Source organism: Cetorhinus maximus, chromosome 3 (genome assembly GCF_964194155.1).
Source record: "Cetorhinus maximus chromosome 3, sCetMax3.hap1.1, whole genome shotgun sequence".
In the NCBI taxonomy this organism is placed as follows: domain Eukaryota; kingdom Metazoa; phylum Chordata; class Chondrichthyes; order Lamniformes; family Cetorhinidae; genus Cetorhinus; species Cetorhinus maximus.
The window spans coordinates 94,784,676-94,809,186 of record NC_135881.1 but is presented as its reverse complement, the minus strand read 5'-3'; the positions used below and the strand labels follow the sequence as shown (position 1 = coordinate 94,809,186).

Below are 24,511 nucleotides of genomic sequence, written 5' to 3'. Positions count from 1 at the left end.
GCGAGGAGGAGCGGATGATGTGGTGCAGGATCCTCATGTGGGTGTTCACAGTCAACCTCATTGTCGCCGCAGATGCAACCCACGTCTTCACCAGTCAGTGCAATGACACCCCTGGGTCATCCACTCGGGAATCTTGGAGGCTGTCCACTCCCTCCGAGTCCTCTTTGCCTGTGATCCCCTCAGCTTCATTTTCTGTCACTGTAGAGGGAGCAGCTGGCCCACAGGAGGACAGCCAAAGCAAGCCGGGACCTTAAAAGTCTCAACTCTCTAGCAGGCGCACGCCAAAGTCATCAGAGGCAACAGGGCCAACCATTGCACAGGCTGTCTCCACCCCTGCTGAGGGTGTCAGGGCAGCACTTAGTAGAAGTGTTAGGCCTAGAAAAGTTAAGAAATTCTGATCACAAGTGGTTGCACGTCTGAACACATTTTGTGACTTTATAATCTGAAAATATAATCACTTTCACTGAATAATGTGTAATGTTGTCTTTCAGCTTCATTGACAGGCTTTGGGAGTTCTCCCACTGCATCCCCCCCACCCCCCACTAGCAGTTCAGCTGCATGCAGCGGGGCCACGAGTGATTCTGGAGGGGGAAGTGTGTGCATGGCAGGGCCTTTTGGAGTCTCATGCAAGCACTCTCCCATGCAAGCAAAGCATTCATCCATCGCACTCATCTCACTGTCCTGAATAGTTTCAATGCTGCCTGCTGGGGTTCACTTTCAGTTGTCTATCTGAGCTGACCTGCATCTCCGCCCACCCACTGATCGCACTCCCATACAGCACCTGTGTCCGTCCAACATGAGGCTCCGCTCACTTTCAATTTCAACAACCATGGTCGTGGTCAAATATATTGTTAGCTCCCCTGTCCTACCCCTCCCGCAGTCTCCCATGAACTATCCCCCATCATTGACGACCCCCGCCGCATCACCTTCCAGCTCCCCACTGTCACCTGCCAACCCGAACCCTTGACACACCAGGATGTCCAGGTGAACGTGCACATTCCCTACCTTCCTGAGAGTCCCACCCCCATCCACATTGACCTCCCTGACCTCTTCCTTCCCACCCCCAGGGTCCGGGACTGCCTCTGAGTTCCCACCAACCACCCTCGCTGTCCCTTCAACGCTACCGTCACACCTTCACTCTCCCAACCTACTGGCTCCCTCGGCCCCTTCTCACACTCCCCATTTCCTCCTGCCACACCCAGGAGGCTGTGATTGACTCCACAGGCCCCTCCCTTGCACATTCATCTGGACATCCCTCCCCTTACTCCCTCCTCCTCCTGGACACCTTTGCTCTTCCAAACTCCCCCCTCCCCCCGTACTCCCTTTAACCCCTCGCAACCTCACCCTCCCCGACACCTTCGTTCCCCCTGCTCCCAACCTCACCCTGCCCAACACCTTCATCACCCCCCATCCCAATCTCACCCACCCAGTATACCTTCCTCTCTCCCAGTCACACTTAGACCTTCGCCTCCAACCCCTCCTCCACCCGTTGCATCTTCCTCTCCCACTCACAACTAGACCTTCCTCTTCCCCCCACCCCCGTCGATCATCTGTAGCAGCCCATGGCCAAGACCGTGATGTTCTGAAACAGCATCAATGGAGACCTCTCACCTTCCGTGAGCTGCTTCACGGTGGAGGCATGTGTATGAGGATCCACCCAACATGCGATGTACGTTTTCTTCCAGGGTCCGGTAGCTGTACGACTCCAGCATCATCCTCTGCTCGGATGTCTGCAACCTGAACAAGGTCCTAAAGATAAGACCTGACTTCTGCACATTGAAATTGTCCACTTGTGTTCTGGGCCAGCCTATTTGACAGCCAAAAAGAAACTATCCACTCATTCTAATCTCACTTTCCAGCACCTGGTCCATAGCCTTGCAGGTTACAGCACTTCAGGTGCAGATCCAGGTACCTTTTAAATCGTTGAGCGTTTCGACCTCAACCACCAACTTAGGCAGTGAATTCCCGACACCCACTACCCTCTGGGTGAAAAAGTTTCCTCATGTCCCCTCTAATCCTTCTACCAATCACCTGAAATCTATGTCCATGGTAACTGACCCCTCAGCTAGTGGAAACTAGTCTTTCCTGTCCACCCTATTTAGGTCCCTTATAATTTTGTACACCTCAATTAGGTCACCCCTTAGCCTCCTCTGTTCTAAGGAAAACAACACTACCCTATCCAATTTCTCCTCATAGCTGCAATTTTCAAGCCCTGGCAACATTCTTGTAAAATTTCTTCTGCACTCTCTCCACAGCAATTATGCCCTTTCTATACTGTGGTAACCAGAACTGTAATCAAAATTCCAACTGTGGCTTAACCAGTTCCATCGTTACATCCCAGCTTTTGTATTCATACCTCGCCCAATAAAGGAAAGTATTCCATATGCTTTCTTGACCACCTCGTCCCCGTCCTGCCACTTTCAAGGACTTGTGGACATGCACTCCAAGGTCTCTCCCACTTACTCAAGCCTTCTCAATAACTTCCCATTTATTGAGTATTCCCTTCCATTTTTGTCCACCCTAAATACATTACCTCACACCTTTCCAGATTGAATTCCATTTGCCATTTCTCCACCCACTCAAACAAACCATTGATACCATTCTGGAGTCGACAACTATCCTCTTCACTATCAACTACATGGACAATTTTTGAGTCATCTGTAAATTTCCCAATCATGCCTCCCACATTTAAGCCTTTGACAAGGTCCCTCATGGCAGACTGGTACAGAAGGTGAAGTCGCACGGGATCAGAGGTGAGCTGGCAGGATGGATACAGAATTGGCTTGGTCATAGAAGACAGAGGGCAGCAGTGGAAGGATGCTTTTCTGAATGGAGAGCTGTGACTAATGGAGTTCCGCAGGGATCAGTGCTGGGACCTTTGCTGTTTGTGGTATACATAAATGATTTGGAAGAAAATGTAACTGGGCTAATTAGTAAGTTTGCAGACGACACCAAGGTTGGAGGAGTTGCAGATAGTGAAGAGGATTGTCAAAGGATACAACGGTATATAGATCGGTTGGAGACTTGGGCGGAGAAATGGCAGATGGAGTTTAATCTGGACAAATGCGAGGTAATGCATTTTGGAAGGTCTAATACAGGCAGGAATTACACAGTAAATGGCAGAACCCTTAAGTGCATCGACGGGCAGAGGGATCTGGGTGTATAGGTCCACAGGTCTCTGAAAGTGGCAACGCAGGTGGATAAGGTAGTCAGGAAGGCATATGGCATGCTTGCCTTCAGTGGCAGGGGTACTGAGTATAAAAGCTGGGAAGTCATGCTACAGCTGTATAGAACCTTGGTTAGGCCACACTTGGAATATTGCGTGCAATTCTGGTCACCACATTACCAGAAGGATATGGAGGCATTGGAGAGGGTGCAGAGGAGGTTTACCAGGATGCTGCCTGATCTGGAGGTTATTAACTATGAGGAGAGGTTGGAGAAACTCGGATTGTTCTCACTAGAGCGACGGAGATTGAGGGGCGACTCGATAGAAGTTTACAAAATTATGAGTGGCATGGACAGAGTAGATAGTCAGAAGCTTTTTCCCAGGGTGTAAGAGTCAATTACTAAGGGACATAGATTTAAGGTGAGAGGAGAAAACTATAAAGGTGATGTGCGGGGCAAGTTTTTTACGCAGAGGGTAGTAAGTGTCTGGAATTCGCTGCCAGAGGAGGTGGTGGAAACAGGTACAATTGTGGTGTTTAAGAGGCAGCTTGACAAATACATGAATAGGATGGAAATAGAGGGATACGGACCCCGGAAGTGCAAAATGTTTTAGTTGACGGGCAATATAATCGGCACAGGCTTGGAGGGCCGAAGGGCCTGTTCCTGTGCTGTACTTTTCTTTGTTCTTTGTTCTAAATCATTAATATATACAACAAACAGCAAGGACCCCAGCACTGAGCCCTGTGGAACACCACTGAAAACGGTTTTCCATTCACAAAAACATCCATCAGCCGTTACCCTTTGTTTCCTGTCACTGGGCCAATTTTGGATCCAACCTACCACCTTCCCTTGTATCCCAACTCATCCTCAAAGCTGCCTTTGGCAATTTGATTTGGGTTTTGATCCATGGGGCACTGGAGAAAAAGGAAGCTGTACCATTGGGATGGCCCTTCACTTGAACTAGGCTGAGACCAGTGTCCTTACGAATCTTATAACTAGGGCTCTCGAGAGGGCTTTGAACAAGATTGTAAGACTGAGGTTTCACGTGAAGGGAGATCTAGAAATTAATAAGAAAGGACAAGGCAATAGGGCAGGGTGATAATATGGGCAATCATAACCAGAGTGTGACAGGAAGGAACAGAGTGCAGAAACATAACAGTGCACCAGCAAATTGTAAAAATACAGAATTAAGGACTCTTTATCTAAATGCATGCAGCATTCAGAACAAGGCAGATGAATTGATAACACAAAGAGAAATAAATTGGTATGATATAATAGTCATCACAGAGATGTTGTTGCAAAATGACTGAGGCTGGGACCTGAATATTCAAGGGTATTTGACATTTCAGCAAAAACAGGAAGAAAGGAAAAGGAGGTGAGGTGGCTCTGTTAATAAAGAATGAGATCTGTACAGTAGTGAGAAATGATCTTGGCTCAAAAGATCAAGATGTAGAATCAGTTTGGGTGGGCATAAGAAATAGCAAGGGGAGGAACTGACTGCTGGGAGAAGCTTATAGGCCCCCTAAAAGTAGCTACACCGCAGGACATAGTATAAACTAAGAAATAATGGGGACTTGTAAGAAGGGTACTGCAATAATCATGGGCAATGAAACAAAAGCCATTTTTCCCACCCCAATCTTTGAGCCACCTATCCAACTCTTTAATCTTATTTACCCTATGCCAACTTGCTTGTGGCTCAGGTAGAAATCCAGAGATTATTACCTTTGTGGTTAGTTCCAGAATGTACTCTATGAGCTCATCCTCAGGGCTGCCTTTAGCACTTTGATTCGTCCAATCTAAATGAAGTTTAAAATTGCCCACAGGCTGCATGAACCTCAAACCAGTTGGACAAGAGCAAGGGTGGAGGCTCCTCTGGTGTTGCCTTCTGGATCCCATGCCCGCTCACTTGTAGTCACATCCTTCTGCCCTTACCACAGACCAAATCTGAAGTACGTAAGCTAAGGGGTGTGACTGCTTCCTGGAACAAAGTACCTCTGTAACTTTCATCCTTTCTGATGCATCACTTCATTAACTCTGAGCCGAAGTTCCTCAAGCTGCAGACACTTGTTGAAAATGGTCCTGGATTTAATTCACATACATTTTAAATTCTACAATCTTTTGTGCTACTTCAGTCAATTCCATCTAGATTGGGCTAATATCTGGATGGAACACATGCAGAAACTCCAAACCCTTAGGTTTAACTTGAGTCAGGTGCAATTCTGCTGTAAATATTGGAATCTCTTGGACAGAAGTTTATGCCCTCATTATCCCATAATTTGGACCGCTTTGGGGGCAGGCACGTCTGCTGCAAGTACCTAGAGCCAAAGAAATTTAGCATTTATTTTAAAACAGTGGGTAGGGTGACATACTCCTCAATTTCCATCCTTCCATGTCAAAGTAGCACAACTTCTGCCCCTAAACTTTGTAGAATTTCAGGCCCCTTATGTACTGTGACTTATTTTAAAAGGACAATCATCAAACCAAAACTAGACAGAAATACTGGTTGGAAAGATCACATTAGCTTTCCCAAGGAGAGAGAACAGGTTTTCTTCTGCGCTGACCTCTCTGTGACTTTTATGTCATCAGTGGGCTTGTTGCTAAGAAAACTCAGCTCATCATTTTGTTACATTATTGTCTCCTTTTTGTACTCGTCAGTGTTGCCAATGTGCCTCTCATGAGGATCAAACCTGTATTTATTCCTGATGTGACATTGCCACATTCCTCTGACCTGTTTTGCTGCCTGCTAGTCTCATGGTGTTTTCACCTACTGTTCCTATCTCCAACATTTCTGACTTAATGAAGCTAGAAAATATCATGATTTAAGAGATGATTGCTTACCATTTGCACTCATCAAAGTAATTGTGCTGGCAGTCATCATCATCATCTTTCTGATCTCTACATTCAAATTGGTATAACAGTTTGCTGCTAGGTTTCCTAACAAAAAAAGATGGCCAATGTTTGAGTGACCATATTGAGAATTACAGAAAATAATGTTTGATTACTGTTTTTTTGTCCAATATATTTGAAACTGAACATTTTGCTTCAAGCTGGCATATTTTCACTGCCAAAAATGGATACTGAACACGGGCTATTGAAAACCTGGAATAGTTACACACATATAAGAAGGCATATGGAATCCTTTCATTCATTAGCTGAGGCATAGAATATAAGAGCAGAGACGTTATGCTTGAACTATATAAAACATTAGTTAGGCTACAACTTGAGTGCTGTGTGCAGTTCCGGTCATCTCATCATAGAAAGGATGCTATTGCACTAGAGAGGGTACAGAGGAGATTTATGAGGGTGATACCACGATTGGAAAATTGCAGCTATGAGGAGAGATTGGATAGAATTTATAACAAAGAAGGAAGCCATTCAGTTCAAAGTGCAAGTTACTATAGTTACAGTTCCGCAGGTACATACCTCCAATCCTCATACCTTGAATTGTCCCATGTCATTTTCTCTTATTCAAAAGAAATCTATTTATCTTTGGAATCATACTGCTGCCACTTGTAGTCTAATTCAATATCATAGGAAAATGGGCCAGGGATTATGGTACACAATTAAACTGTGCCAGTGTATTGCAATGTCAGCAGCAGGTAGAATCTATGCTGCCTGCTGATTGAGCTGATTGCTGCGTGAAGACAGTGCTGCCCATGCTGCTGATAAGCTGCTTGAGGAGATAGCTCAATATGGCAAGAGCAGAATGCTACTTTAAGGGAGCTAGCACCTTTTATAAAGGGAGGTGGATTGTGACTGCAATTGGAAATGCAACTTTGACTTATATCTTGAAGAATGAGAGAATATGGCAGAAAATATGTATAAAGATTTTCTGATATTGCTCTGGAGGCCATGGTACAGGAGGTGGAATATCCAGGAAGCCTTCACGGTACATGATGGCAAGGCAGTGAGAAGACGTCACAGGGGAAGTAAATGCCTGGTGTATGGCTCCACCCACCTGAATGCAATTTCACCAGAAGTGGCAGCCCAGGCTGTGTGCAGTCCCCCCAATTAAAACTCAGCAGTCTTCCAGGTCCCAAGATCCACCCAGTAGGGAAATAACTTGTAGGCGCACTAGGATAGGGGAAGGCATACAAAAGCTAGGCACGAAGGGAATGCAAAAGAGTGATTCATTTCATTTTGTATGCATTATGCAATGTTTAATTGCTAAGTTTGGATTTTATTTTACATTTGGCACTGAGTATTATGTCCGTAGTAAAAGAATAATGCAGCAGGGAAGGAGGGTATTTGGCTCATCATGCTAATGTCAATCTGGCAAAGGAGGCAAGAATAATTGTTGATAGAAAGAAGACCATCGGATGATTATTGAGAGATAAAAGGTAAGGAGTGTGGGACTAATAATGATTTGACAGATCAATTTGAGGTTGGTGAAAGCTCTTCTAAATGAGCTGATCTTGTACAACCCCGCCAGAAAAAGGCTATCTAGATTATAGCCTCTCTTTCTACTCCCTTTCATACTTATCCTGGCAGGTAGTGGCAAGGGTTGCTCCCTCATGATGCTTCATTGTGTAGCATGCAGTATACAACCACAAATATGGATACCTGCTCAGCTAAGTATTGCAGAGCTCATCCTGAATGGTCCAGGCAGTGGAAACATTGTACTCCAGAGGTTCTATATGGCAGCATGGCTCTCATTGTGCTCCTGCTGTGCGGGTATATGTGAACTCCTGACTGAGTCATGAGCCATGTCAGGTGGGGATAACCCTTGTCACCCAATAGCAGGCCTGTATTTTGAAGGGTTGGTTGGAATTTGCCACAAAATGATGGAGTCGTGACTGCTGCCAGGAAAGCAGGCACAACCCTGCATAATACAATGCCTGTTATTGCAAAACCAACTGTACATTAAGGTAATGGAATACCTTTCTAGTGATGGAGAGTTCTCATGGGGAGTATGTATCACAATGTACTAGCAATCATGGCATCTTGCAGCATGGTGAAGCTGGCAATGCAGGTAAAGCCTTGTGCAAGATTTTTGTGCGGGCTTCTGAACCCCACCATCAGACTCAAATGGAGGTCAGAAGCCTGCATCATGTGGGAAACAGTCACTCACCTGTGATTTTCCCCAAATTAGGTAACTAATGGCCAGAGGGCGGGCTTGCTTCTAATTAAGGACAGAGGGCAGGTTCTCAAAGCTGAAGGGCCAATTGGAGGGCCTCCAGTTTGAAAGCAGCAGCAGGATGGCATGTAAATGAGGGAGAGGATGCTCCAAAATGGAGGTGCCCTCTCACCAACATTTTCAGAGTTATAGTAAAAAATAGAATCAGCAGCTTGTTCACCATTTTGGGATGGGAGCCCCTCCATAGGTCAGCCTGCAGCTGTCAAGTCTGGATATAACACAATTCTTGGGCTGAACAACTTCTTGCTTTCTGTTCACCACAATATCAGCACTCAATGCTTTCCTTTTAAAAATGGCGAATTCTACAGATGTTAGCAGCCCTCCACTACCTCATCCATGTGACTATCAGTTATTTTGGGCAGTGAATGCCAGTAAGCTATTGGTCAGAGAGGGGCATTACAGCCAAGTTGCACTGTATCCTCTCCCAGCATCAAAGCATGGACACAATTCAGCAGGGAAACCTGACTAACTTAACCCTCCCTAGAATAGGACATGCAAGCCAATTGTAGTGCCCCCATCATGACCCCAGCTAAAATCAGCTTACTCAGCATAGAGCTTCCAAAGCTTCACTGGGCTATTATGCCCTGAACCAGCGGTCTGCAAGGAAAGTGATAGCGCCTGTTTCTTTCAGGCCTGCTCCAAGTTGTTGCTTCCTTTCTCTGGTTCTTTTAACTGGTGTGAGTAAGAAAATCTTTGTATCTTCTTTTCGTGATCATTCTTTCAACTTCAGGAGGCAGTTATCCTTTCTACGTAGTGATAAAATGTCATACACAGCAAGTTATAATGATTCAGAGACCCAAAGTGGGTGTTCTGAAGTGTTCTACCAGATTTATTGAGGCATCTGAAATGAAACATCAGAATGCTCATAATCTGTCCAGCATAGCTTTTGTAGTCCCCTAGACCTAATTATACATGTGTTCTCCCTCTGTCTGTGTTTCCTTACTAGAATTGTAAGCTATGACTGCAGGGGAGAAGCCTGGTCCCCAATCAACAATACTGACCCAGGGTTTTGAGATATCATGGCTGGTATTGCAGATTGATGCAGCAACATGCAGGATAATGTGAGTTGATTGAATGAAGCCTTTCTTGTTCATGAAACTGAACAGGTTCCCATATGAAGCTTTCAGTGCCACATAAGTTCTATCAGTTGCTCCTGGCCTATAGGAATACTGCCAGTCAATAGAATTGGGCTGCTTAATCTCTTTGTTCCTTAGGTTCTATGAAGAAGGTAATAAACTGTGAGTCTGCCAGTGTAGGACATCAGTGTTACTTCCTGACAGATTTGACAATAGTCACCGGAGGTTACCTGGGAAGATCCAGTAGCAAAATAATTCACAGCAGTGGTCACTTTCAAAATCATGGATTTTCCCTTGTTAAGGTGGGCTGGTTATGTATCCAGCAGCTGCCCTTAATCCCTTGAGAAATCTAAATAAGATCCCCTTGGCATGTAAGCCCTACTGAGTGGGTTGAAACAAGAATCTTCTGTGATGCCTCACCCTAAGTTCAGACAAATTAACCTTTTTAATTTCCTTCTCATCTTCCTCATCCCAACTAAGGGAGTTTTCCATTGTGAAATCCATTACTTCTGTCAAAAAAACACCTTTTACCGATACTCACTAAAAATGACTGAAGAAGTCTTCAGAGAAACTTCAAAATACCAAACAGCAAAACGCCTGATAGTTTCATATTCCTCGACAAATATGGCCTTCTAAACGTTGTATGCATCTCAGGGATTCTTCTATTTGATCACTCAAGGGCTTAAGAAAATCTTGTGCTGAAAAACAACAAGCATTATTCCAGCAGCCAGACTGCCATCAATTCACAGGAGCCCCAATCTAACCAATTAAGACTGCAAACAAAGGCATGATAATAAGGCAGAAACAATAATGTTTTCCATTATTTTGGGTTGAGGTCATGCGTTCAATATCATTGCATGTGTTGCTCTACCTTATTTAGCGACATGTTTGTCTCAAATAAACTTAAACTTTTGAACCCATTGTAAGAAATTATTATTTACATTTGTTTCTATTTACTTCTCGGATATGGACAGAAAGTATGTTTGGATTTTTGTCTTTCACAATTTGGACAAAGAATCGATACAATACAGCTTGTGTAACTTTGTCAGGTCCACCCTTAAGTAATTACAGCTATTACAAATTAGGGCATGCCATAGAATTGTGAATTCCGTGCTTCGAGCATCTTATTTTTATGGAACTGACTCACGTTGTTCAATATCTACTTGCACAATAGTGACACCCAGGGGAGTAACAATAGAACTTCTTGTGAGTAGAGCTGGGTTTTCACGTCCTTTGCACACATTTCTTTAATCACTTCGAAAAAAGGAATGAGTTAACAATAGATTAGGCAAAGTTTGGTTCAAACTGTTTTATTCCACAGTGAAGAGAAACATGCAGAGAACTAGGTATAATCAGAGTCATTTAGTTCAATCAATATCATTTATACTCATACAATATAAAATAAAGAACACTCAATGCTACTTCTACTTCAATGAACCATCTTATTTAACTTAATCTGTGCAGCCTGCGCAAGGGACCACTATCCTTGTAGGTATGTACACTATCCTTGTAGGTAGGTACACTATCCTTGTTGTCATTTGCCTTTACTAGCTTGTTGCTGCCTAATTGCCAATGCAATATCTTGTTTTGAAATGCCTGCCTTTTTTTGGTGAATGTTTTGTTCCTAGAAATCTTTCACTGTATCAAAAAAGATGATGCCTTTCAAAAACGACAGAGATCAAAGGGTTTTCAACATAATGGTCTTTTTGAATCCTTGTACAAACAAGCAAAATGCTAATTCTTCAGGCTCTGGGAGAAGCAATTTCAATCAGTCCAAATCATTTCATGGCCTCACTATCTCAAAGCACACCTCCAGGCAAGCCAAATACCCAACCCTTAAAGCACCACTCTGTGGCAGAGTCTGTACATTGCACATTGGACTTATTCACCATTTCATAACCCATTGAACGAAAGTGGAAGGAGTTTCAACAAGAGTGCCAGTTGTCGGGGCTCTCAGCCAAGCCTACATAATGAGTCTTGGCTGAGAGGCCAGACATCCATTAAGCTTGTTGAAACAGCTGCGCCCCAGGGAAAACATTGTTTGACTGACAGCTCAGTTTCTCTGATCTCTGCTGCTGTCAATTTCATAATGTTTGTTTACACAACAAGTGGTTTCAAGAATTTGTGTCTATTGTTATGGATGATTGACACTTTTATTAGCTTGGAGTGAAATTACTTTTTTTCAACAAAGGAGAAAGTTATGAATGAATTACTTTCATTCAAAGCGTTTTTTTGAAAATCCTACTGTCACTACAGAGTTCATTGATTCCAGGCAGCCTATAGTGGGTCAATGGGCATGGAAGTGCCATTGCTTGGCGAAGGGGGCACGAGGAGCCATAGAGAATGGGTGAACACAAGAACACAGAAATAGGAACAGGAGTAGACCACATGGCCTATTGAGCCTGCTCTGCCATTCAATACAATAATGGCTGATCTTGAGCTTCAACTAAATTTTCCTGCCCACTCCCCATATCCCTTAGAAGCGGAAGGGCAGAGCTTGGCATGGGGGCCATGGGGAGGGATGAGTGGAAGGACAGAGCTTGGCATAGAGGGCATGAGACACCATAGGGAGTGGGTGGGAGAATGAAATGGCCTGGATAGGGTATGGGTAGTGCTTGAAGTGTGAGAGTGTGTGACGGGTAAGAGCTGCAGGGTCTCTGTCTTTATTTTAACAGGAACGAAGTCCCACAGCACCGAGGCGGGCCTTTTAAACAGCCAGCTTTCGCACACAATAATGCCTATGGCTGCTTCCCAACTTCTTCTTAGGTCGTCTAGCCTGACTCCAGCTTGCACCTGCACCCAAGGCAATGAAGATCTCACCTTTGCGGGCACTTTCTCCCAAGGCAGGTGATTGAGCCGGGAACTTTCCCGACTCCCACTACCTGCTTTGAAGATGAAAATCTAGGCCTATGAATCTCAATTAAAGGCAATGGATTTAATCAATTTGATGTGGGTTGGTAGGGAACATTGGTCTTTCTGGTGTTCGAGGCAAGTCTCATGTTCTTATAGGCTTTTGTGAATACATCAACTATCTGTTGTAGTTCTTCAGAGTCAGCATGAACTGGTGCATGATCAGCACACTGTAGTTCTGACAGAAGTGGTTATTGTCTTTAGTTGGCCTTCAGCCAGTTTTTTTTTATTCATTCATGGGATGTGGGCTTTTCTGGCTAGGCCAGCATTTATTGCCCATCCCTTAGTTGCCCTTAAGAAGGTGGTAGTGATAAGTTATTACCACACTTGGGAGAAGCTGTCAGTAGTAAGCTGCAGCATTGCTGCAAAAAATTCAGAATAGTGTTGGTGCAATTACAACCCCTGCTTGATTCCTGTTTTGACAGTGAAGGAGTCTGTAGTGGAGCCATTTCATTGTACTGTTATTTTCATATTGTCACATAGGAAAAGGATAATGTTTGTGAGCCTAGCTGGGCATCTATACCGCTGCAGCATCTTCCAAAGGGCTGTTCAATTTACCGATGTGAAAGCTTTTGCGAGATCAAAGAAAGCCATGTGCAAAGGGATGTTCTGCACTCTGCACTTTTCCTGAAGTTGGTGTTCTATGACAATCATGCCAATTGTTCCCCTGACACGTTGGAAGCCACATGGAGACTCTGGAAGGACCTTCTCCTCTGAAATTGGTGGGAGACAATTAAGAAGTATCTTAGCCAGGATTTTGTTAACAGTTGACAGCAATGCTTTTCCCTTGTAGTTGCTACATTTCCACTTGTCTCCTTTCTTGAAGATTATGATCATCATAGGGTCTCTAAGGTCATGTGGAATTTCTTCACCCTGCCAGAGCTTCACAAATAGCGCATGTATTCGAGAGATCATATGTCTCCTCTATGTTTCAGTACTTCTGCAGGGATATTGTCTGGACCAGAAGCTTTGTTGCTTTTCATCTGGTTGACAACAGCTATCACTTCATCAAGCATTGGATCATCGTTCAGCTCACTTCTGATTGTTTGTTGTGGGAGGTTCTCCAGCAGGTGCATATCCAATGTGGTGTTCTGATCAAGTAGTTATACAAAGTGCTCTTTCCAGTGGATGTTGATACTATCTGTGTCTTTGAAGAGAGTCCTTCCATCTTTGGATCTTACCAGTGTTAGTCCATGTGTTGAGGATCCATAGGCTTCTTTGGTTGCCTTGAAAAAAGCATGTGGAATTTCCTCAGTTTTCTCTGTCCACCATTTGTTCTTCGCGTCATGGGTTCTTCTTTAAACTTCAGCTTTGGCTCTCTGATAGGTGAGCTTCTTTTCTGTGGAGTTTGAATCCTGTTGCCAAGTTTGGAATTTACAATTGATGAGTTTGCATGTTTCTGTATCATTCTCATCAAACAACTCTTGGTGTCTTTTAGCAATGTGTCCAAGGATTTCTTGGCATGTATGAGTGATATGGATTTCAATGATTGCCAGTCATCCTGGATGTTGTTTGCTGATGTGATCAGCAGTTCCTGTAGTTTCTGATTGATTTGTTCTTGAAATTCCTTGAGCTTGGGGTTGTTTAACAGGCCAGAATCCTCAAACTTTCTCCATACTTGATGTGGCTTCTGGTTCCTTTTGGGGGTTGTCTCAGGTGCCAGTACCAAGCTTATGTGTTGGTGATCTGTCCAGCATTTGTCAGCTGTAACAATACCACATGAAACATCTTTTCGATCCCTGCTCCCGACTACCACACAGCCTATTATGTGCCAGTGCTTTGATCTTGGATGTTGCCAGAATGTCTTGATGGTTTATTTAGTAGAAAAGGACTTTAGTGACCACAAGATCATGTTCAGCATTGGTATTGCACTGTCCAACTACATGCTTTCCAATGGTGGTTGGCAAAGGGCATGGTTGCCACCACCCTGACACTGAAATCACCGAGAAATATGATCATTGATTGTGATGGTACAGCTGCCAGAGTTGCCAGTAGTTGGAATAAAAGGTTTCTTTCACTTCACCTTCAGAGTCCAAAGTAGGTGCATAAGCACTGATCATTATTGCCTTTGAGCTTAAGATTGAGACGTTCATTGATCCAAACAGAGGGTCCGTGGTGTCTCTTCATGAGTTAGTTATTGATGGCTAAACTAACTCCAAGAATTCTGCTCATGATTTCCCTTTCCAGAAGAAGGTACAGCCACCTCCACATTTTTTTTTGTCCCTCAACTGCACCAAGGGTTACTATGTCAATGTCAGAGCTTACATGCCTCTATTGTGTACCTCTTGCAGGTCATTCTGAGTTATCCATTAACAACCTGATATTCCAAGATCCTATCTTGATTGTTTCTGTAAGTTTTGACCGTAGAATGATCCAGCTGGATGCAGTTTTCCAGTCAGTTTTGGAGTGAGGCAGTCTATTTTTAGGATATCTTTTTCAGCCCCTTCCCCTACTGGTGTGAGTAGAACTAATCCTGAAGAGGGCTGCTCTGGCACAGCTGGATTTAATACTACCTGTGTATGGATGTAATACTTATCACTTGGGAATATTAAAATACTGGATTTTCAGTAACAAGACCACATTTAAAATCATATCTACTGACATTATTAAAATAAGGACCCCAAACTGTCATGGAATAAAGAATGCTTATTTTATTCTTAAATGCATTAGTGGTTGCTCGGGAGTTCATTACAAGCTTGTATTTTAATTGAGCTCATTTGACATCATAAATCCAAAGATGAAATTCTGAGTTCTAAGCTTACTAGAACATGAGTTCTTCTAAGTTTTCATTGGTGAGTAACTCCTAACTCAAACAATTGCCTTTTATGCATAATCCACTGTTGGTCATCTGAATGTTTTTAAAAGTTAGGATTGGCAAAGACATTAATGTTGTATAACTGCAATAAAACTGTGCAGATCAGGCACATCTGCAGCTTAGGTTCATTTCACACTGTCTGTTCATTCTAATTATTGGGGCAGAATTTTACGGCCCTTCCCACTGACGTATTTGAAGGAGGTGGGGGCGGCTTGTAAAATAAAGTGGGTGTCGAGTTCACAGCCTACCCACCCACCCCCGAACTGTCCCCCATATGTCGGGGGCCAAGCAAGGTGTCAGGCAGCCTGCCTGCCCATAGGTGTATTGAAGCCCTCAAGTGGCAAATTAACTGCCATTTAAGAGCCTCAATCCACCTCCACCACAATTTTTAGGTCTGCTCCGAAAGGAAGGGGCAAGATGAGCAGCCGGCAGCTTTCACTGTGCGGGCTGCTGTCAGGCAGGAAGTAGGGGGTATCTCCTTTGGAGTGTCCCCTCTGCTCATCGGGGGCCCCTCCCCCAAGATCATACTCCTTCTCAATATGTACCCACCACCCTCTCAGCCCACTATCCCCGCTCACTGGGGTCTCCCAGCAGGGCCCACCCAAAATCTCCAGACTTAACTGAAGTCCGTCCAGGAGACATCACTTCTTCTTTGGGACTGCTTGTAGACCCAGCAGTGGCCACTACTTTCTTATGAGGCTCGTAGACTACAGATCTGCCAACCATTCAATTTGGCCGGCAACTCCCTATGGCACGATTTCCTCCCTGATGGGAGCAGAAGTTCCACTCTAACCCAATTAAGGCCGCCCCCAGCATAATAGCCAGATTTCTGGTCAACGAGATGCTGATCAACTTCTAATTTGGGGAGGGGGATGTGGGTAATCTGTTCCCCCCGTAAAAACCACTCCAGTCTTCAGATGTCATAAGGCTTATTTTAGTTTTGCTTTTCAGCTGTCAGCCTATTGGTCTGTTTTGTTTGAACTTTCTTGATTGGCACATAAGCTATTTAATGTCGAACTTCACACATCAATTAAGATGCGCACCTCTGACATCCCTATTCATGACAATGGGAGTTTTCTCATCTCTGCAGTCAACTCAGCTTGAAAAGATGGGGTATAGAAGTGAGAATCCTCTCTGTCATACATATATGCCAATTATCATTGTTTAATTCTGACAATCAGCATTTTGGAATCCCAGTCAAGGTGTGAGTGTTTGCATCCAAAAATCATCACACAATGGAGACCTTCTCCTCAGTCCTGCTCCTATCTAAGTGTGTCTGCTAATATTGGTATCTTGCTTCTGTATAATGCCACACCGAATGCTTGTTGAAGAAATTCCAATTTTCAAAAAAATTCATTCATGGGATGTGGGCTTCGTTGGTTGGGCCAGCATCTATTGTCCATCCTTAGTTGTCCTTAAAAAGGTGGTGGTGAGCTGCCTTCTTAAACCACTGCAGTCCATGTGGTGTAGGTACACCCACAGTGCTGTTAGGAAGGGAGTTCCAGGATTTTGACCCAGCGACAATGAAGGGACAGCGATATATTTCCAAGTCAGGATGGTGAGTGACTTGGAGAGGAACGTCTAGGTGGTGGTGTTCCTATCTATCTGCTGCCCATGTCCTTCTAGATGGTAGTGGTCGTGGGTTTGGTAGGTGCGGTCTAAGGAGCCTTGGTGAATTCCTGCAGTGCATCTTGTAGATGGTACGCACTGCTGCTAATGCGCGTTGATGGTGGATAGAGTGAATGTTTGTGGATGTGGTGCCAATCAAGTGGACTGCTTTGCCCTGGACGGTGTCAAGCTTCTTCAGTGTTGTGGAAGCTGCACTCACCCAGGCAAATGGGGAGTATTCCATCACACTCCTGACTTGTGCCTTGTAGATGGTGAACAGGCTTTGGGGAGTCAGGAGGTGAGTTACTCGTTGCACGATTCCTATACTCTGACCTGCTCTTGTAGCCACAGTATTTATATGGCTAGTCCAGTTCAGTTTCTGGTCAATGGTAACCCCCAGAATGTTGATAGTGGGGGATTCAGTGATGGTAATGCCATTGAACATCAAGGGGCGATGGTTGAATTCTCTCTTGTTGGAGATGGTCACTGCCTGACACTTGTGTGGCGCGAATGTTACTTGTCACTTGTCAGCCCAAGCCTGGATATTGTCCAGGTCTTGCTGCATTTGGACATGGACTGCTTCAGTATCTGAGGAGTCATGAATGGTGCTGAACATTGTGCAATCATCAGTGAACATCCCCACTTCTGACCTTATGATGGAAGGAAAATCATTGATGAAGCAGCTGAAAATGATTGGGCCTATGACACTACCTGGGGCTGCCACCTCCTATCTCTTCAGCATGTGTGTTCAGTGATGGTGTAGTCCTGAAGGGGTCTGGTGCTGCAGACTGACAAAGGATCAGGTGCTCTTAAGGTTTCACAGCTGCGTCTTCATATGACCTTGATCACAGAGCGCAAGCGAACTGCCCTTAGGCAGACAGGATTCAGACATTTACAGAGGCAATGTGAAGTTCAATGGAGTGTCCTCACTGCATGTCGTCATCAACCCGTTGGAATCTTGTGACTATTATGGCCTCCACTGATCTCCATGATACGAGCCTGAGCACTAAGGGTATCTGCGCTGTCATCAGCCACACAGGAGTCAAATGTTCACAGATGCAAGGTGAGGGTGCCAAGACTGTCCTCACTGCATCTCGTCATCATCCGCCACAAGTGTTGTGTTATTAGGACCTCACAAGTGTGCCTGCTTTGTCTGGCCGGTGTGATGGCCTCATTGTCTTCATCCTCACCTTTGAGGATCGCATCGGCGTCATCGCCTTTGACATCCTCCTCATCGGAGGACACGTGCGGCTCTTCATCTCCTCCTTAGCCAGGTCCTCCCCCCATTGCAGCATCTGGTTGTGGAGCACGCAGCAAGCTACGATGATGCGTGACACCCTCTATGGACTGTATTGCAGTGCTCCACCGGACCTATCGAGGCACTGGAACCTCATTTTCAATATGCCTATAGTTTGGTCCACCAAAATCCAGGTGCAGCATGAGCCTCATTATACCATCACTCTGCTGAAGTCTGAGGTCATCACATGGGTGTCATCAGCCACAACCCCTGTGAGTAGCCCTTGTCCCCAAGAATTGATTAGGATCTGGAATGCACAGAGTGAGATTGTATTAGAGACAGATTCAATCATGGCTTTCAAAGGTACTGGATAATTATCTTTGCTGGGCTATGGGGAACAGACTCCCGGCTGTCCATGAACACTGCCCACTGCTCCCACTTTCCAGAACACTACCACGTGCTCCCAGGTCTCTGGGAACACCGCGCCAGCGGCTGGAACTCCATGAGCACCGCCACCGGCTCTACATGAAGACTGTGTCCCTGTGGCCAGCTCACCAAGAACACTGCCTTCTGTTCCCTAAATGCCTCCCCATGGCACCCTCTACCTGGACACTGCCTCCCCTCCCCTCCCCCTTTTCCCTGAACACCGCCCCCTGGCTCCCCCCTTCCCTGAACACCGCCCCCTGGCTCCCCCCTTTCCCTGAACACCGCCCCCTGGCTCCCCCCTTTCCCTGAACACCGCCCCCTGGCTCCCCCCTTTCCCTGAACACCGCCCCCTGCCTTCCCCCCTTTCCCTGAACACCGCCCCCTGGCTCCCCCGCTTCCCTGAACACCGCCCCCTGGCTCCCCCGCTTCCCTGAACACCGCTCCCTGGCTCCCCCCTTTCCCTGAACACCACCCCCTGGCTCCCCCTTCCCTAAACACCGCCCCCTGGCTCCCCCGCTTCCCTGAACACCGCCCCCTGCCTTCCCCCCTTTCCCTGAACACCGCCCCCTGCCTTCCCCCCTTTCCCTAAACACCGCCCCCTGGCTCCCCCTCCTTCCCTGAACACCGCCCCCTGGCTCCCCCTTCCCTAAACACCGCCCCCTGGCTCCCCCCCTTCCCTGAACACCGCCCCCTGGCTCCCCCCTTTCCCTGAACACCGCCCCCTGGCTCCCCCCCTTTCCCTGAACACCGCCCCCTGCCTTCCCCCCTTTCCCTGAACACCGCCCTCTGTCGTCGGCGGAAGTGCTGCTTTGACGTGTGGGCGTCTTGTGGGTGAGACGCATGCGCAATAGGCAACACCGAGTTGGACCGAAAGCGGCCCAGAGTTTTCCGTTTATTTTCTGTCACTTTCCCCCTCCCTCGGTCGCCGCCGGGTTTGGTTTTTGTTCGGTCTAATCGAGAGCCGGCTTTGGGCCTTGTCTGTCCGGGAGAGGATGTGAATGACAGACGCGGGGATACGATGGCAGCTCCGAGAGCGGGAGAGCCGCCAGGTACAGGGCCGGGACCGAGCGGGTTCAGGACGGGGACCGGGGACGGGGTGGGGGCTGAGGGGTCGGGAAGCGCGGGGAAGGGATGGGGCGGGGCGTGGGGAAGGGGTCTTGGTTTTGGCTCAGTGGTCAGCGGACGGCGGTGCGGGCTCCACGGGTTGTGTGGGTGGGGTGACTGGGATGTTGGGAGGTGCGGGCTCGGGGTCCGGGTTTATTGGGGTTGGGGGTGGGTTGGGAGATGTGTGGTCCGGGTTTATTGGGGTTGGGGTGAGGTCTGTGCCCTGGGTCCGGTCGTCACCCGGCACCGTTTCTTTCGCGGCTGTGGAAGGTGATGTCGTCCATATGAAGGAACTTTCTGCCTCCGATCGTTAAATACTTCAAATGTTAAGAGGTAACCTAATTAAGGTCTTGTAAATTATAATGGAATTTGATAGATTAGATGTAGATAAGGTTCAACTTTTGGAGTCCAAAATTAGGATCCAAATGTTCTAATGAATATAAGAAAATCGCTGATGAATTCAGTAAGGACTTCAGAAATTTCTTAACCTAAATTGTACCGAATTATATCACATGCGGTAGCTCAAGTGGAAAGTACAAATGTATTTCATGAGAAGCAAGATAATTGCATGAGGAAGAATAGGAGGATATGCTGATAAGATGAGTTGGAGGAGGTTCATATGGTATATCAAACTGGACACAGACCAGTTGGGCTGAGTGGTCAATTTTTGTGCTGTAAGTTCTGTGAATAAGCAATTTTTAAACACATTGAAACAAATCGCACAAGCTCGTAAAGGTCCTCATTCCAATGATAGAATCATTGATGACCTGTTCACACCAGATGTGTTTATAAATGTGGATACTCCTTGCACAGTTTACCACATGATGCGAATGTACTGTCAAAGATTACTTGTCTATCCCTATGTCAAAAGCTCCATATAAATTAATTTTCAAGCCACATAGCACCTTCAGATGGTAATGGAGTGCCACAGGTACAAGAAAGTAATTCTAAAGAAAATGTATTGTCTTTCTATTTACTAAGTTTTCCATGAATATGCCATGCACTATTTCACTCCTATGGTTCAGGTTACAAGCATAAACTGGTCAACTTTTATTCTGTTAACATATTTGGTTGTCAAAACAGTCACTTAGGGAGCATCTTTAATGCCCTGACAAGTCTCCAGGCACTTCACAAAAGAAGGAGAATGAATGCTGAGTAAGCGGTAAACTTAATTGAGTGTAGTGGAGGAGAGCTAGGTTTTCAGGAGTATTTTGAAATAGGGGAGAGATGCAGCAAGTATATGGGTTTAGGAAAAGATGTCACAATATTTTGTTCATTCATAGGACATGGGCATTGCTACCAAGGCCAGCATTTATTGCCCATGAGAGGGTGGTGGTGAATCTGCTTTAGTCCTTGTGGTGTAAGTACAGCCACAGTGCCAGGATTTTGATCCAGCAACGATGAAGGGACAGCGGTATATTTCCAAGGTGACTAGGAGGGGGACTAGAAAAATGTTAACTGCTGATGGTTCTGTTGCTGATGCCGCAGTAGAGATTACGCCAGACTTCGAAAAGTGCAGGGTGTAACCTCGGGTGCAAAACTAAGATGGTGGGGTAAAACTGGAGAGTTTTGTAAATGAGGATTTGAATTCGATGTGGTGGGGGAAGAGAGCCAAGGGAGAGTTGAGGGGATGAAGTAATGGGTGAGTGGCAATTATTGCGAGGTGGGGTGTGAGCAATGGAGTTTTGAACAAGTTGAAGTTTATGTAATGTGGAGCTTGAGAAGATGATAATTACAGGAGGTAATGAAGGCATGGAAATGGAATTATGCAGTTTTGATGATTGAAATCTGAGATTTGACGCTCAGCTTGAGGTGACATAGTTTGAGGTTAAAAACCATCAAAGCCATAGGCTTGGCCCTAGTGAACAACTGGGAAGGTAGTAGACTTTGGGAGTTTTGGCTGAAGCTGGACACAACATTAGCCTTGCTAGTGTTAAGCTAAAGAAGGTTATGGTTTTACTCATGACTTTTTGGCGAAGCAGTCATTCTGCACAGAAGCACTCATGAAGCAAAAAGACAGTAGCAGAGAGGTAGGATCAGTACCTCCACTAGATTGCAGCACTGTGCATCATGGGTGGTTTTCAGACAATGCTCTGTTGTCTCAACCACCAAAGTGCAAAAAGATTCCTGTGTGTATACATGTGATTACTGTAGTTCACTCCAAAGGAAATAACCCAGTGATGTTACACTCATTGTGCCTCAAGACCAATATAATTTTAAATCGCTACAAAAAAATTACATGCATGTTTCATCTTTAGGGAAATTCAAGCAATAATAGACAAGTGAAAAATTTTAAGTATATACCAATTTTACAAATATACAGTGGCTATCTTCAATTTTCATTTGTTCCTGGCTTGTGGTTGTCGCTAACAAAGTCAACGTTTATAATCCATCCCTAATTGCCCTTCCGAAGGTTATGCTGAGCTGCTATGAAAACAAAAAATTGCTGGAAAAACTCAGCAGGTCTGACAGCATCTGTGGAGAGAGAGACAGAGATAACGTTTCGAGTCCATATGACACTTCTACAGATTCCCTGTCTCTCTCCACAGATGCTGTCAGATCTGAGTTTTCCAGCATTTTTTGTTTCAGATTTCCAGCATCCACAGTATTTTGTCTTTGTTATTATGCTGAGCTGCTGTTTTGCGGTGCTGCAGCCTTGTGTTATTGGTAGACCCATAGTGCTGTAAGGGAAGGGACCCAGTGACTATGAAGGAACAGCAATATAGATCCAAGTGAGGATGGTACTTGACTTGGAGGTGAACCTGCAGGTGATGTGTTTTCATGCGCCTTTTCCTCTAGTTCATTTAGGTGGTCGTGGTCATAGGTTTGGAAGGTGCTGTTGATGAAGCCTTGGTGGGGAGTGTTGCTCCATTGCATCTTGTAGATGGTGCACAGTGCTGCACTTGTCTGTAGGCGGTGGAAGGAGTGAATGTTTGAGCTGGTGAATGGGGTGCTGATTAAGTGGACTGCTTGGCCTAGCTTCTTGAGTGTTATTGGAGCTACACTTATCCACGCAAGTGGAGAGTATTCCATCACACTCCTGATCTGTGCTTTATAGATGGTGGACAGGCTTTGAGGAGTCAGGAGGTGAGTTACTCATCGCAAAATTCCCAGCCTCTGACTGGAGGAGGCACAGTATTTTTATGGCTGGTCCAGGCAAGTTTATGGTCCAAGGTGATTCCCAGAATGTTGATAGTGGGGGTTTCAGCAATGGTAATGCTGTTGAAAGTCAAGAGAAAGTGGTTAAGTTCTGTTTCGTTGCTCATTACCAAGCAAGAGAATGCGAGAGAAGCAGTGGGTGGCCTTAACGGCAAGAGAGGGCGAGCAGAGCAGTGGGAGGCATTAACAGTGAGAGAGGGTGAGAGGAGCAGCAGAGGACATTAACAGCGAGAGAGGGTGAGAGGAGCAGCGGTGGGCATTAAAAGCAAGGGAGGGTGAGTGGAGCAGCGGGAGGCATTGACAATGAGAGAGGGCAAGAGGAGCAGCCTTAAAAATATTCAGTGACCCTGCCCCCACCGCCTTCTGGGGCAGAGAGTTCCAGAGTTGCACAACCCTCTGAGAGAAAAAATTCTCCTCAACTCTGTCCTACAAGGACGACCCCTAATTTTAAAACAGTGCCCCCTAGTTCTGGACTCACCCACAAGAGGAAACATCCTTTCCACTTCGGACTTGTCAATACCGTTCAGGATCTAACACACTTCAATCAAGTCACCCCTCGCTCTTCTAAACTCCAGTGGAAACAAGCCCAGCCTGTGTAACCTTTCCTCATAAAACAACCTGCTCATTCCAGGTATCAATCTAGTAAACCTCCTCTGAACCGCCTCCAATGCATTTACACCCTTTCTTAAATAAGGAGACCAAAACTACACACAATATTCCAGATGTGCTATCACCAATGCCCTGTATAACTGAAGCACAACATCCTCACTTTCATGTTCACTTTCATGGTAAAGGATAGAATTCCATTAGTCTTCCATTAGCCATTACCCCCCCACTTCTTAACTACTTGCTGTACCTGCATACTAACTTTTTGTGACTTATGCACCTCAGAACTCTGCAGCCACTCTCCGTTTAAGTAATACTCTGCTTTTTTCATTCTTCCTGCTAAAGTGAACAACATCACATTTTCCCACATTATATTCCATCTGCTAGATTTTTGCCCACTCACTCAACCTATCTGTATCCATCTTATGTCCTTTTCACAATATACTTTCCTACCTATCTTTGTGTCATCTGCAAATTTAGCAATCACGTCTTCACTCTCCTCCTCTATCCTCTTGATATGAATTGTAAAAAGTTGAGGCCCCAGCACATACCCTTGCGGAACTCCACTCATCACATCCTGCCAATCAGAAAAAGACCCGTTTATGCATACTCTCTGTTGTCTGCCAGTCAGCTAATCTTCTACCATGTGAATATGTTACCGCCTATATCATGAGTTTTTATTTTCTGCAGTAATCTTTGATGTAGCACTTATCAAATACCTTCTGGAAATCCAAGTACAGTATGTCTACAGGCTCCCTTTATCCACAGTGCATGTTAATCCTTCAGAGAACTCCAATAAATTGGTGAAACATGATTTCCCTTTCACAAAACCATGCTGGCTCTTCCCAATTACCTTGAGTTTGTCCGGCATTACCATCATTGCGAAACACCCAGTTATAACCTCCTTAATGATTGATTCTGACACATTCCCCAGGAAACTATAGGCCTAATTGGCCTATAGTTTTCCATTTTCTGCCTCCCTCACTTATTGAATAGAGGGGTTATATTTGCTACTTTCCAGTCTGATGGAACCTTTCCAGAAAAATTAACACCAACGCACCACATTAGCCACCTCTTTTAAGACCCTAGGGTGAAGCCCATCAGACCTGGAGACATGCCAGCCCGCAGCTCCATCAGTTTGCGTCTCCAGGTGGCTGAGATGGTTGGTCATCACGAGTGGGACACTGATCAATTTAATTGTCAGACAGAAACTTGTAAAGTTGGTAAAAGAGTCATATTTCAACTTCAGCATATTATTCCAAAATGCA

At 45.4% G+C, this 24,511-nt stretch overlaps 1 protein-coding gene across 1 annotated transcript in view; it reads left to right on the top strand.

Moving 5' to 3' along the window:
• The first annotated feature begins 19,214 nt into the window (after positions 1–19,214).
• nfx1 (nuclear transcription factor, X-box binding 1) overlaps positions 19,215–24,511 on the top strand; it is a 99,753-nt gene continuing 94,456 nt past the window's right edge. The window contains 2 exon segments of the mRNA XM_078538731.1: positions 19,215–19,277; positions 19,279–19,423. Coding sequence (XP_078394857.1) covers positions 19,215–19,277; positions 19,279–19,423 — 208 coding nt within the window.